At 52.2% G+C, this 12,983-nt stretch overlaps 1 protein-coding gene across 1 annotated transcript in view; it reads right to left on the bottom strand.

The window, feature by feature from the left end:
* Positions 1 to 5,344: 5,344 nt before the first annotated feature.
* Positions 5,345 to 12,983, bottom strand: part of IGF2R (insulin like growth factor 2 receptor) — a 99,877-nt gene continuing 92,238 nt past the window's right edge. The window contains exons 44-48 of the mRNA XM_041743476.1: positions 12,673 to 12,860; positions 10,685 to 10,871; positions 9,165 to 9,317; positions 8,095 to 8,164; positions 5,345 to 7,185 (exon numbers count right to left, since the gene is read on the bottom strand). Coding sequence (XP_041599410.1) covers positions 6,769 to 7,185; positions 8,095 to 8,164; positions 9,165 to 9,317; positions 10,685 to 10,871; positions 12,673 to 12,860 — 1,015 coding nt within the window. The 3' untranslated portion in view covers positions 5,345 to 6,768. The remainder of the gene's footprint in view (positions 7,186 to 8,094; positions 8,165 to 9,164; positions 9,318 to 10,684; positions 10,872 to 12,672; positions 12,861 to 12,983) is intronic.

Here is a 12,983-nt window from a genome sequence, read left to right as displayed (position 1 = left end):
GGCCAGGCATTGGCAGCAAAGGCCGGGCTCGAGCAGCTCTCCCCTCGGCCCATTGACTGCACACACCCCCTCTGTGGCCATCCTCGGAGCAGGGAAGGGGGCAGAGGGGCAGCCTGGGGTCCCCGGCCCCTCCAGGCCTTCACCCTGATTCCCCCTTGGCCTCCTGTGGGGGGAAATCAGAGCTTGGGGCCTGCTCATCATGGGGCAGAGCTGGGAGTGGGCCGTCAGGTCCTCTGGCCTCTCAGACAGAGACTCAGGTCCTGCGTTTCGCCGGGAGGGACTGAGGCTGAGCACGCAGGGCCAGGAGCTGGCTGCAAACTGATCGTAGTGCGGCAGCGGCGCCTTGGCAGGAAGCAGCCTCTGGTTTTCTGGTTCACCAGGCCTTCAGCCTGGGCACACGGTGAGGGGAGAGCTGAGCTCCCTAACACACTCATCCCCCACATCCTCACCCCAACATAGGACGGCCGGGCTTTGCAGGACCCCATGGGACCTGACCCAGCACTGCCCTCCCAGCCTGCCCAGGCAGTAGACTCCCAGCTACTTGACTATACAACAAGCTGACGCCTGGGTCACTGGGCCAAGGGGACCAACTGGACACCGGGCGGGACCCCAGGAGTCTTGGCTGGAGCTGCTGACAGGAGACATCAAAACGGCATCAGATGGGAAATATCTTCCCCGACCCCATCTCAGCCCCGGGACACAGACACAGACGTCAGGACAGGTCCCTCCACCTGCGCACAGGAGAGGCAGATGGGGCAGTGTTTATGGTGCCAACGGCACCCTTTTGTTTCTGGACTCTTCTCTCTCTGCTCCGTGGGCACTCGGAGCCGGCCTCAAGCCCAGCTGCTGTGGCCAAAGTAAGGCCCACATTACGGGGCTGCAGCTCTGCGATCCCCCTGCCTATGCGGGCTGCTGCCAGAGGGCTGAGCACTGGCTGGGAGGGTGGGGAGGAAGGGGGGGCCTGGGCAAGCCTCCCCAGAGCCAGGACCTCACACACTCCCAGCTGAAAGGCAGTCCTTTCTACTGGTGTGAGTTCATAGGAAATGTGTCAGGGTCTCTTCCCCCACTTCCTTGCATAGAGCTCCAGAAACCCTTGTAATTTCCTAGGTGACAAGCGTGTCCTTTGTTCTAATGATGTGACTCCTGGATGGCTCCTGGTCATAGGACAGACCAAGCCATGCTTGGAAGCTTGGAATGTTCAGCCCCACCCAATTCTCTTGAGGAGGAAGATGGGCTGAAAACAGAGCTAATAATCCATCAAGCCTATGTGATGAAGCCTCTGTAGGAATCCCAAAAGTGGGGCACCTGGGTGGCTCAGTGGCTGAACATCTGCCTTCAGCTCAGGTCATAATCCCGGGGTCCTGGGATAGAGTCCAACATTGGGCTCTCCACAGGGAGCCTGCTTCTCCCTCTGCCTGTGTCTCTGCCTCTCTGTGTCTCTCATGAATTAAAAAAGGAAAGAAAGAAAGAAAAGAAAGAAAGAAAGAAAGAAAGAAAGAAAGAAAGAAAGAAAGAAAGAAAGAAAGAAAGAAAGAAAGAAAGAGAAAGAAAAAAGAAAAGGAAAAGAAGAAAAGAAAAGAAAAAGAAAAGAAAATTAAAAAAGGAAAGAAAAGAAAAAAGAAAAGAAAAAAGGAAAGGAAAGGAAAGAAAGAAAAGAAAAGAAAAAAAAGAAAAGAAAAGAAAAGAAAAGAAAAGAAAAGAAAAGAAAAGAAAAGAAAAGAAAGAATCCCAAAAGTAAGGAGTCTGAGAGCTTCCTGCTGGTGAACGCATCCACACCAGGAGGATGACGCACCCCAACTCCACGGCGACAGAAGCCCCTGTGCTGCCCTATGCACCTCTTGATCTGGCTGCTCATCTGTTTCCTTGATCGTATCCCTTGGTAAACTGGTAAATATCAGTGTTTCCCTGAGTTCTCTGAGCTGCTCCAGCAAATCCATTGAATTCAAAGGGGAAGCAGTCATGGGACCCAGATCTGCATCCAAGTCAGACAGAAATATGGGTGACCTGGGGACCCTCGATCTACAATTGGTGTCTGAAGTGGGGGGTGGTCTTGTGGGACTGGGCCCCTTACCTGGGGTCTGAGGCTATCTCCAGGTAGACAGTGTCAGAATCCAGTTAAATTATAGGACCCCCAGGTGGTGTTCCAGAGCACTGCTTGGTGTGGGGAGAACCCCACACACTTGGTGACCCGAAGTGAGACGTTCTGAGTGAGGAGCAAGGGAGATACACACAGGAGAAGGGAGAGCTGGGTTTTACCTACACAGGAGGAAAACGAGTGGCCACTCGAGCCAGCCAGGGCTGCCCACTCGCTGTGTTGCCTGGACCAGGGACTGTTTCCCATCTCACGATCCCCGGCTCAGGTGCAGCGAGGGTGGCCGAGGACATCTTGGGGATCAGAATGAAAACAGGAGAAGCACCAGGCACTATGACCCTCTAATCAACCACCAAACCACCCATGGCAACTCCCCACCCCTGCCACCCCCACCTCGTCGGGGCCCCTCCCCTGGCTGCACTCAGCCCCAAGGCTGAGTCCCAGGCCTGTCCTAGGCCGCAGGCCTCCTCACCAGCTCTGGGGTTGCTGGTTCCCTCTCTGTGCTGCCAGGAGGGCACCACCATGTCCTCTCCTCACAGCCTTCAGTCCCCAGCCCCTTCTCCAAAACAACAGCTTTCTCTTAAGGACCTGAAGGGATAGGGAAACTGCAGTGGGGAGTATGGAAACCACCAGAAACGAGGAACCAGCACGGGAAACGTGGTGAGATTCGGCAGGGCCATCAGGGCACAGCCTTCCTTGTGACCCAGGCCGTCCTCACACCGCAGGCTGCCGCCCGCCCCATGTCAGGGCCCCTCTGCTGACACCAAACCCACCGACGCAGGAGCCTACCCCCCAGAGCTCGGCCAGAGGCCCCACAGGGCAGCCTCCTGTCTCCACCTTCCATCTCCCGGGGCCAGGACCATCCAGACCCAACAGCCTGTGTGTGCCTGCTTGGTTTGCCGCTGACAACCTCTGGTCCTTATCTGTCCCAGCACACGTAGGAAACAGAAGCCACACATATTCCTTGCTACCCTCCCTCCCTCCAGAGCTCAGAGGGCTGAGTGCTCACCAAGGTCACCCTCGGGGCCAGGGGTCCCTGGGAGCAGAGACTAGTCAGGACACTGGGGACGGGTTTGGAGCCAGCCATCACTGGGCTCTGGGTTCCAGTTCTATCCCCAACTGGATGCCGGCATCCCAAGTCCCAGTAGCCTCAGGATACTTATGTCGAAGTCCAGCCCATGAGAACCTACTGGGCTCTCAGTGACCCACCCACCCTGTCCCCGCAAAGGAGCCCACAAAACCACCTGTTCACTCGCCCACTCACTCCTTGACCGGCACAATGGCGATCACAGGTCACAGGGGGCAGCTTCAATGAGGGCTCCAGGCACAGCTGTGGGTCCTCCCTGTGTCTGCTGGCCACCAGGACCCTCTAGGGGACCGACCGGGCCTCACATCCTTGGATTAGCATCCCGGGGCAGCCGTAACAAAGGGCCACAGGCCAGGCCAGGGGAACTGAAATAACAGGCCATGTATTAGAGGTCACAGTCCTGGAGACCAGAACCCAAAACCACAGTGTGGCAGGGCTGGTTTCTTCTCAGGGCTATGAAGGGAGGATGTGTTCTAGGCCTCTCGTTGGCTTGTGGAAGGCCGTCTTCCCCATGTCGTCACATCCTCCTCTCTCCGTGCACATCTGTCTCTGTCTTTGTTGTAAGGACACCGGTCCTGGTGGATGAGGACCCACCTCTGACCTCACCGGCAAACATTTAGAAAGCGCTGCATACCGTACCTTCTTGGAAACCTTCCTACCCTCCCTCCCTCCCTCCAGAGCTCAGAGGGTGGAGTGCTCACCAAGGTCGCCCCCAGGGCCAGGGGTCATGCTCTCTGCAGGGATCACTGGTTCGCCCCATGCTCCCAGGCCACCCAACAGGCTCGCTCAAGGGTAAGGCCGACTTACCCTTTATATATATATATATATACTCTTATTATTCACCCGTTAACTCCATAATATGCCAATCACGAGCTAGTTTTTAGCAGTTACATTCCCTTGATCATGGCTGCAGAAGGATGTGATTAATTGGAAAACAGGGAGACCAGAGACACTGCCGGAGGTGACATCACGCAGCCTACGCCATTGCAATACAATTGTCAAGTTCAGCGGCAGTTTGGTAAAGCCGGTTCAGTTCTGTTCCCTTTGCCAGGGATTCTCACGTTTGTGAAAATTGGACCAGCGAATGCAGCTGGAGAAGTAAGCCGTGTGAGCACACCTGAGTCATGAGCGGTCTTCAGAAGCTGATGGGGATTTACATCTAACCTCATCTGAACCACCTGTCCCCAAAATGCTCATCACCCCTAGTGACCTGAACCCCAAGAAGAGACTTACATGTCCATCAGTTGACTCTCATGAAGGACTGGATTATCCCCCGATGTTGTTTTAAATGCCCAGGTGCCAATCAACCTTCTGGAAGGGATCATCGTATGCACTGTACTATTTCAGTGGTTGGTGAAGAATAGGTTTTACGTGTTCTAAGAGCAGACTTCTACTTTACTAGGGTTTCCTTGACACAGGGCTGCCTCATCATGCTCATCCCCCACTTACTCTGCTCCTCTGCCACACTCGGACAGTCTCAAACAAAAGGGCATGAGATAGTTGGTTCAAGGTAACTGGGTATCAGGGTTGTCCTCTTACCAATAAAATCACTTCTCTGAAAACATCATAGTTCCTACTATTTGCTGTCAGGTCACATTTTTCTAATACTACCCACAACAGCTGGCAAGGGTGGTGACTGTCTTCAGAGCCCAGGGCAGTGACAGTTGAGGTTCTTAAGAGTCCAAGCAAACACCCAGAAGCATTTGGCAGGTGGCCGCGGGTTCAGATGAAGACCTCTGCCATCACGTTCACCAACACGGCCAGTGGGTGCCTGCAAGTGGCCTTCCTGACCCAACAGGGGTGGGGAGAGCCTTCCTGTGTGTGTCTTAGAGGGAAGCGAGCAGGCGGGAGAGACCTGAGAGAACAGCCCCCTGGACATGAAGCTTGAGGACAACCAACTCCTAGGTGTCCGCTTTGGCAAACTGGGGACACCGTGACGTCTGCTTTCTCGAAAAAGAGGGCTGACATGTCAGACCCCCAGAAAGCTGAAAGCAGGCGAGGCAGCCCCAGCGCTGCCCACGAAGGGCCAGCAGGACCCCACCGCCGAAACCCACATGCAGACCTCTTTGGGGACTCCACAGAAGAGCACACAGGCTCCCAGACTTGGCGATGGGTTCAGCGACTCTTCACATCGAGGGGGGGGCGAAGAAAACATAACACTCGACTAATAATTTATCTTTTATTGAAATTATTGAATACTTTATATTACAGTAAATTCGATTGAAAAAAATGAGAGAAGAAATCAATTTTAAAAAATACACTCATGTTGAAATCAAAATTAGCCAGCCAAACCGAGTACAAACCAAGGAATTCTGTAGGGTAGTTTGCTTTTCAGTATATGAATACCACTGAGTCTATATACAATTCTATAATTCGAGAAAAGTCATTCATTAAACACTTCAAGAAAGGTGCCAACAGCCAGGGAAGGACAGTGGCCACGCCCTCCCGTCCTGCAGCACTGAGAGGCCAACCCAGCACCCCCAGAGCAGGAATCCCAAGTGCAACGCTAGGGCGAAACGCTGGCCCATCGGCTTTCATGCAGTTTCCGTAAGTCACGCACTGTGCAAATTAAGGCTTCTTATAGGTCGAATGGTTGATAAACACTTTTTTTTTTCTTAAAAAAATAAGCACAGTAAAGGTGGTATCATGAGAACCTGAAGAGGTGAGACCTATATCCCAAATCTGGAAAAAAGTTATTTTTCTCTGACATCTCAACTCCATTCTCACACACACACAAAAATAATCTTTGGGTGGGTTGTTTGAATTCACCAGCCGGCGAAAGAAATACTGATAAATGTGCTCTGCGCACCTAGGATTGAAGACGTCATGCAAAAAGCTGCAGCCGTTACTGACTGAAGAGGCAGAGAACAGGCCTCCAGAGCCTAGGCACTCGGGGACCTCTGCACGTGTGTGTGCGTGCACGTGCGCGTTCCCTTAGGAAACAGGAAGCAAAGAGGAAGGACAGAATGGAGCGTTCTAACTTAGAGGCTACATTATTGACCAGTTCAAAAATCTCATATGGAACCTTCCTAGCACACCGACAGCTTCTCCTCCGGGCAGGGGATGAACCTTGACGTCACCCCTGCCGTCAGGGGAAAAAGGCTGTTGGCTTGTTTGTTTTTTTTGTGTGTTTTTTGTTTTGTTCTTTTTTTTTTTTTTTTTCCTTTTTCGCAAACCTGAGTAATTGTCAAAGTCAATAAATAGGAGGAGAGAATTAAATGCTAAAATATAATGGTCAAAACCATACAGGGCCTAAAGCAGCAAGGGTTTTTCTCAAATACGCAGCCCTCGGTTCCAAGATGCGTCTGGCCCGGGCGCACACTATGAAGCGCCCAGCTGCCACGCTTTTAAAGTGAGGGCTGGGGACAAAACCCAGGGCCCTGGCCCCGCCCCCAGTGACAGGAGCAGAGCCTCGTTCCAAGGACTGTAAACCTGACCTCCTCACCCTCTCCCCCAGCACAAAAACTCTTCCCTTTTGAAACAGTTTTTGTTAAAGGCAAAAATGATAGAAGCATCATCGAGCTGAAGTCTTATTTGGTTGGAGGTGCCTGGCGAGGCCGGACCCGCGTCTCCCGTAGGCACCAGGAGACTAGATGTGCAGGAGGTCCTCGTCGCTGTCGTCGTGGAAGGATGCCAGGCCGCCGGAGGTCCCGGTCTTCTGTGGCACAGGCCGTGGCTTCCCCCTGCGGACCCTGTCCCCTGTCACCAGCCCCCCTGCACCATCAGCGCTCTCCCGAAGCCCCCTCCTCTGTGGGATCCTCCCATGCGGCACACTCGCAGCCCCAGTCCCTCTGCCCGAGTGCACCCTCACCTCCGGGATGGTCAGGACCTCATCCTCACTGTCCTGGTCATCCCCATGCAGGGAGGTGAGGGCTTCGGCCGTCACGGACTTCGTGGTAATGTGCCCGTTCTCCTGTCCTTCCTTCCCGGGCCTCGGGGTCGGTGCCTGGATCTCTTCCATCAGCCACTCGGTTTCGTTCTCATCTGCCTCCTCCTCCTTGTTCACCTGCAGGAGACAAAGCGAGACCCTGGAGCCTGTTCTGCTCTTCTGTCACCCTCCCTTCCAGGACCTACCCATGAGCTGGGAACCCCTCCCTGTCCCCTACAGTCACCCCTTTCCCAGGCTCCCCCATCAGGAAGAGGAAGGGTCAGCTGGCAAGGTCAGCTCCTGCTGAGAGCCCGCCAAGGCAGACAGGGCCAGGAGGAAAGCCTCCACATTGAGCTAGGTGCCCTCAGGGGACAGGAGGGGCCAAGTGGTGAGACAAGCCTCAGGAAGCAGGTGACTGTGTCTGAAATAAGCCTTTTAGAAAGCAGTATGGTGGCTGTATCAGGAGGCACGAGCATGCATAAGCTCTTTAAACAAATAATGTGTTTGGGGGAAATTTATCTGAAAGCCAACCATCCAAATGGCAAATACACAAAAATTTTCATTATTATTATTTTTTTTTAATAGCCAACAAAAGCCCTCCTGGGTGGCTCAGTCGTTTAAGCATCTGCCTCCAGCTCAGGTCATGATCTCAGCAGGGTCCTGGGATCAAGCCCCAAGTTGGGTGCCCCCTGTTCAGGGGGGAACCTGCTTCTCCCTCTGCAACACCACCCCCCGCCCTTAGCCCCCCGCTGCCAGCTCATGCTTTTTCTCTCTCCTGCTCTCTCTCAAATAAATAAAATCTTAAAAAAAAAAAACCCTCCCCCAAATAAATACAGCCAAAAAAGTAGAAACAACTTCAGTATTAAATGTTCTAAGAAAATCGGCTATAATCACAATGAGAAAAAGTTATAGGAAAAAAGGACAAGACATGTTTCGGTTCAAAGCAATGGATGATGTTTCCCCTTTTGTGTTTTTCTTGTCATCACCGACTGATGTCATCATCATACGGACAGCCCGATACTGGGGGCAGGGGAGGTGGGAAATTACCTTCGAGTATTTGTAGGACACGTTGGCACTTCTCCTGCAGCAGCTGGTCAGCCTGCTCACCACGATCTCCCTGTAAGGCAAGTGGTCACTGCTGGGTGGGACCAGCAGGGCAGGAGGCCTACCTGGCCAGCCCCACCACCTCGAGCGCTCACTGACAAAAGCCACAGCGACCACAGGCATGGCCCTCCATGGCACAGGTGCACTAAACCCACGGCAGCTGGGTCAGTACAGTGAAAAGAACACTCTGGAATCAGACAGAAGGGGATTTGAAACCTGCTCTGCCTCTCACCAGTCTAGCGAGGGCAGGAGCAAGTTACCTATGTTTGTGCTGTGTGACTACGGTAAGACCACGTTGTTCCTACCACCCCAAGGCTGCACTGAGATTACGCGTGCCAAATAACTAAGCCAGCTCACACCCAGACCTTCTCCCCTGACTCTTCATTCCAGCACATGCCTCTCTGGGTGGGATGGCTGCACACAGATTCTGGACGCCCTCTCTCATTTGCCAGGGCTGACCACACACAGGGCTCTTAGGCTCTGTGTTTCACTCATGCATGATGTGGAAGTCTGCTGGATGGACAGCCACACGTGGTGACAAGCCCTCTGACCCAAAAAAGGTGAGCCAAGGGGATGGTGTCATACCTGGCACACAGCAAGCTCTAGTAAATGCTCACTTTTACAATGGGAGGAAGGGGGCGGGGAGGATAGTGTAGAGGGGTCAATGGATCAAAAGGAAGTCTGCTCATAAAAGGTGCTAATTTTTTGTCCATCTCAGGACACATCCAGAGACCAATGTCCTAGATACAGATGGGCCAGCCCGAGAGCCTGCAGAGCATCTGCTATGTGACGTGAGCACCAGAATGTGGCTCACAGGCTGGGGACAGGTTCCACAGCCCTGCTCAAATAGAACACCTTGTCACAGGAACTCAGGCAGTTAAAAAAACACAGCTTTGAAGACAGCTTCCATAATTTACACACACACACACACACACACACACACAGAAGCTCAGATCCCAGGACTCCAACTTTGAAGCACTGACCTCACGGCCCACCTGCCTCTGTCTCCTTACCTCCTTTCCTTCTTGTAAAGCAGCAGGGTCAGCAGACAGCCAGTGAGTGCCACCAGCAGCAGGCTGAGGACCGCCCCAACGGCCTGGCTTCTCTCCGACAGCCCCTTGTGCTCCTGTGTGTCCTCGCCTGCATTGTCACCATCAAGGCCCACCCTGAAAGGAAGCCACATCACTCGGTGGCACATCCCCCCGAGCAACAACCCCTGCAGTCCCCAACCCAGGGTGTGGAGAACAGCAAAGGACAGAGTCCTTGGATAGCGAGATGAGGTACGAGTATGGAAAACAGGTGCACAAGCAGGAGTACAGGTGGAAGGTGCTGCCTGGAGTGAGGCAGGCGGCGATTACAGAGGGCCACACGCACATCCCTGGGTCACCCCACTGCTCATCAGACTCCTAAGTGTGTTCTCGTTTCTACTTCGGGCTCTCCTGTGAGCCAGGAATTATTCTGAAGTGTGTTTTAGTGCCTAAATGTGTTTCCATTTTTCACTTAATTTCTCATTACTGGTTCCTAACTTAATTGCACTGAGTGTGTTATTTATATGGCACCAATGTTTAGAAATTTGCTAAGACTTGCCTTACATCCATTTTTCTAGAAAACACACGATAAAGTGGACTCTTTTTAAAAATGAAAACCAATCTAAGATCTAACAGATGTGATGTGGAATCCCCACCACCATCCCCTAGCACAGTTTTTCCAGACTACAGTGAAATCCCTCTTCAGGAAACAACAGAAACAACTGCAAGGCCAGAACTTTATCTCCTGATCCTAGTCTTGGGACAGAGGATGAGAAACTCCTGTAAGAACCGACCTGGATGAACCCAAAGAAGAAATCCAAGAGGACAGAAGCTTGTAGCCTTTTGTTCTAGATGAGTGCCTCTAAACCTGGCCAAGAACTAGGCAGAGAGACGAAGGCTGTGGGGCATGAGAAGATGTAGGTTCCCTTACTGGAAAGCCCTCAGCACAGAAATGCACACTTCTCATGAAAACCTGGCCTACGGCTGATTGTCAAAATCTGTAGAACAAGTTTTCGTTCATTCAAACATAAACAATACTTTGTTCAAGTTAAAGGGACATTTACCATATAAGAACCTGCACTAGAACACAAGGAAAAATGTGCTGGGAGCACAAAGATGAGACTGAGCATCTGCCACCCGCAAGCCAGTGAGGGGACGCGTCGGCCAGGGAAGGCCGGGGCGCAGGGGAAAGTGAGGGCGGTCAGGCCTCGTGCATGCAGCCGGCAGGTGGACGGCCAATGCACTGGGAGTGGTGGGTGGTGGGGACAGGGACCAGGAAGGGTGACGCTTGGACAGCCCCTGAAGCTGGGTACTGGCTATATGTTTGCTTCCCTGGTTCTCGGGCAGGCTCGAATATTCCCACAACACCTGGTGGGGGTGTAGGGATGACACATACAAACATAAGCTTGAGCTAAGTTGAGAGCAGGCTGGAGGTACAGCTGGGAAGTGTCCATCCAAAGGGGAAGTGACCAAAAGTGCCGTCCGTGCCAGGACAGCACACTCACCCCAGGGGACACACAGCAGAGGTGTACCAAGAGAAAAGGTACTGGCAGTCGGCGGTCTCGTGGCTGAACTCGGGGATCCCGTCCTTCACCAAAGGATCACAGTGGAAGAAGATGGTGGAAGACACAGACTTTGTCTTATCTTTTCCACACTTAGAGGATGAGGCAAACACCACATCCAGGTCACCATCTGTTGGAAAGGAAGACAATACAGCCACGCCACATTATCACCAACATTTCTAAAAAGCTGGTGTAGACTTAAAATCATACGTGAAGGGCCTTCTTCAAAGGTCTTCTTTGAAGACCTTCTTTCACAGATGCCTGACACATTACAGAGGCCCTGCCTTAAGTCAAGGAGCAGGAATGACTTGAACCTGGCCCTAGAAGAGGTCTGGCCTCTGTCCTCAGCTCACAGCAGGATTCAGAACAGGGACCGGCCATGCGGGATCAGCTCATCTGGACAATGAAATGGACCAACAGGGCAACCAAGCAGCCCATCAACTAAACCAGCCTCCACAATGGAGCCCTGAGTGTTGGGGGTGGTGGTGGTGAGCGTCTCTGGTTGGTGAGACTCCGTGTGTATCGTCACACACACACAGACACTAGGAATGTAACACATCCTCATTCACAGGGAGAGGACGATGGAAGCATCCAGCTCCCTTTTGGGGAGCCATTCTATGTGCTTCTTCCCTTGGCCAATTTCTATCCTTAACTGTGACTGTAATAGCTCAAATGAATCCTGAGTCTAGCAAATGCTCAAACCTCAGGGTAGTGATGGAAGCTCCCTGAAACCTGTAGTTTGTGTCAGAAGTGAGGGAGCCATGTGCGGACGGTGCCTTCTCCAAACTGCCAGTGGCTCGAAGTCCACAGTCAGCCGAGCTACAGAGCCAGGGCGTTCAGTGTGTGAAGTGGACACGTCCACAAACAGAAGGGAGCCCTGAGAGCCGGGCTCTGCGGGCTGGGCCCAAGAAGGCCCCATGTGTTCTCACTCATAACTGGCTGAGGTATGACCCGAACAGACCATCCTGCCAGGCCGGCACACAGGCACACGTCCACGAGCAGATGGGGGAGCCGGGATGGCAGCTCTGAATCACAGTGAGATGGGGCTCCGTGGTTTCCTCCTCTTGCCCTCTGTGGTGAATGAAGACTTGGGAAGAGATTTAAGCTGCATTTCTTCACGAAATGCAAAGAGTGGTCTTCAAACTAAACTGACTTTCCTGTGTTGATGAATACCGAAGTGAATAGGTCTGGAAGGGGTTTTATTAACTACGAATAAATAAACACATTGATCCAAATAAACCCAACTCAGAATTACTGGATAAGAACAGAGAACCATGGGCATTTACACCATGATGTGGAGTTGTGAAAGCAAATCAGGCTGACCTTTGGCAGGTCCCTCTGGCGGGCCCGAGGGGCAAGGCTAAGTGCAGTGACACTTGGGCTCAGTGTCCGAGCGCAGAAACATGGACATCTGGGCTTCTACCACTCAGGGAGTGGCTGCTTCTCCCCTCGGGGAATCGCTCAGGAGTCCTTTTTACATCAAAGTCGGCTGGGTTTTTAAACATGTTTAACTTTTTAAAGGGTGTCTATCTTTTTCTTTTCATCCTTTTCACAAACATAAAATGTCTTCCTCTTCTCTAACAATATCTGAAGTTGCCAAGAACCAACATGACAAAACCAAATGGAAGGTGACTCTTGGACATGCATGACTCTTTGTCTTCTGCCTTCACCCCCACTTCACAACCTCTGGTTCACACCAAGGTTTGGGCTTTCAGGTGTTTCTCTGTTAACTGAGGTGCCTTCTTCCTATAGGGAAATGCTCATCTCACACAACTCTTCAGCCCACTGAGCTGACCAGGTACCAAGACACAGAATCAGACCAGGGCTCCTGCTTTAAAATCAGGGATTTCAACTAAGGGAGTTTCTTCATAAAGATATTAAGCTCTTCCCTCAAAGAAGCTGAACAGGGAATGTTAATGGAAACCAATTACCTTGAATGTAGTATTTGGTTTTGTCAGAAGTTCCAACTTTCCTACTGAAGTGTTGGTCGTTGGGCTTAACCTGGCATATGTTGGCTCCAGAGCATGCGGGATTTCTGGAGCTCGTGATAGAGGAAAGCTGGATCTCATACAGGTACTTATCCCCATTTGTTCTCATGTCTCCAGAGGCGCTAAACAGCCTGAAGAGACAAAAAAGATGGCAGGGCCTCCAGTCCTTCAAGAAACCCACTTACATACACCCAAACACCCAGAACAGCTGCAGGGCTGCAGGTCGCGGCCCTGCTCCTGCTTTGCCAGCCTGG

Source organism: Vulpes lagopus, chromosome 2 (genome assembly GCF_018345385.1).
Source record: "Vulpes lagopus strain Blue_001 chromosome 2, ASM1834538v1, whole genome shotgun sequence".
Classification (NCBI taxonomy): domain Eukaryota; kingdom Metazoa; phylum Chordata; class Mammalia; order Carnivora; family Canidae; genus Vulpes; species Vulpes lagopus.
Note: the sequence above shows the minus strand (reverse complement) of the source record. Positions and strands in the feature narration are given on the sequence as shown.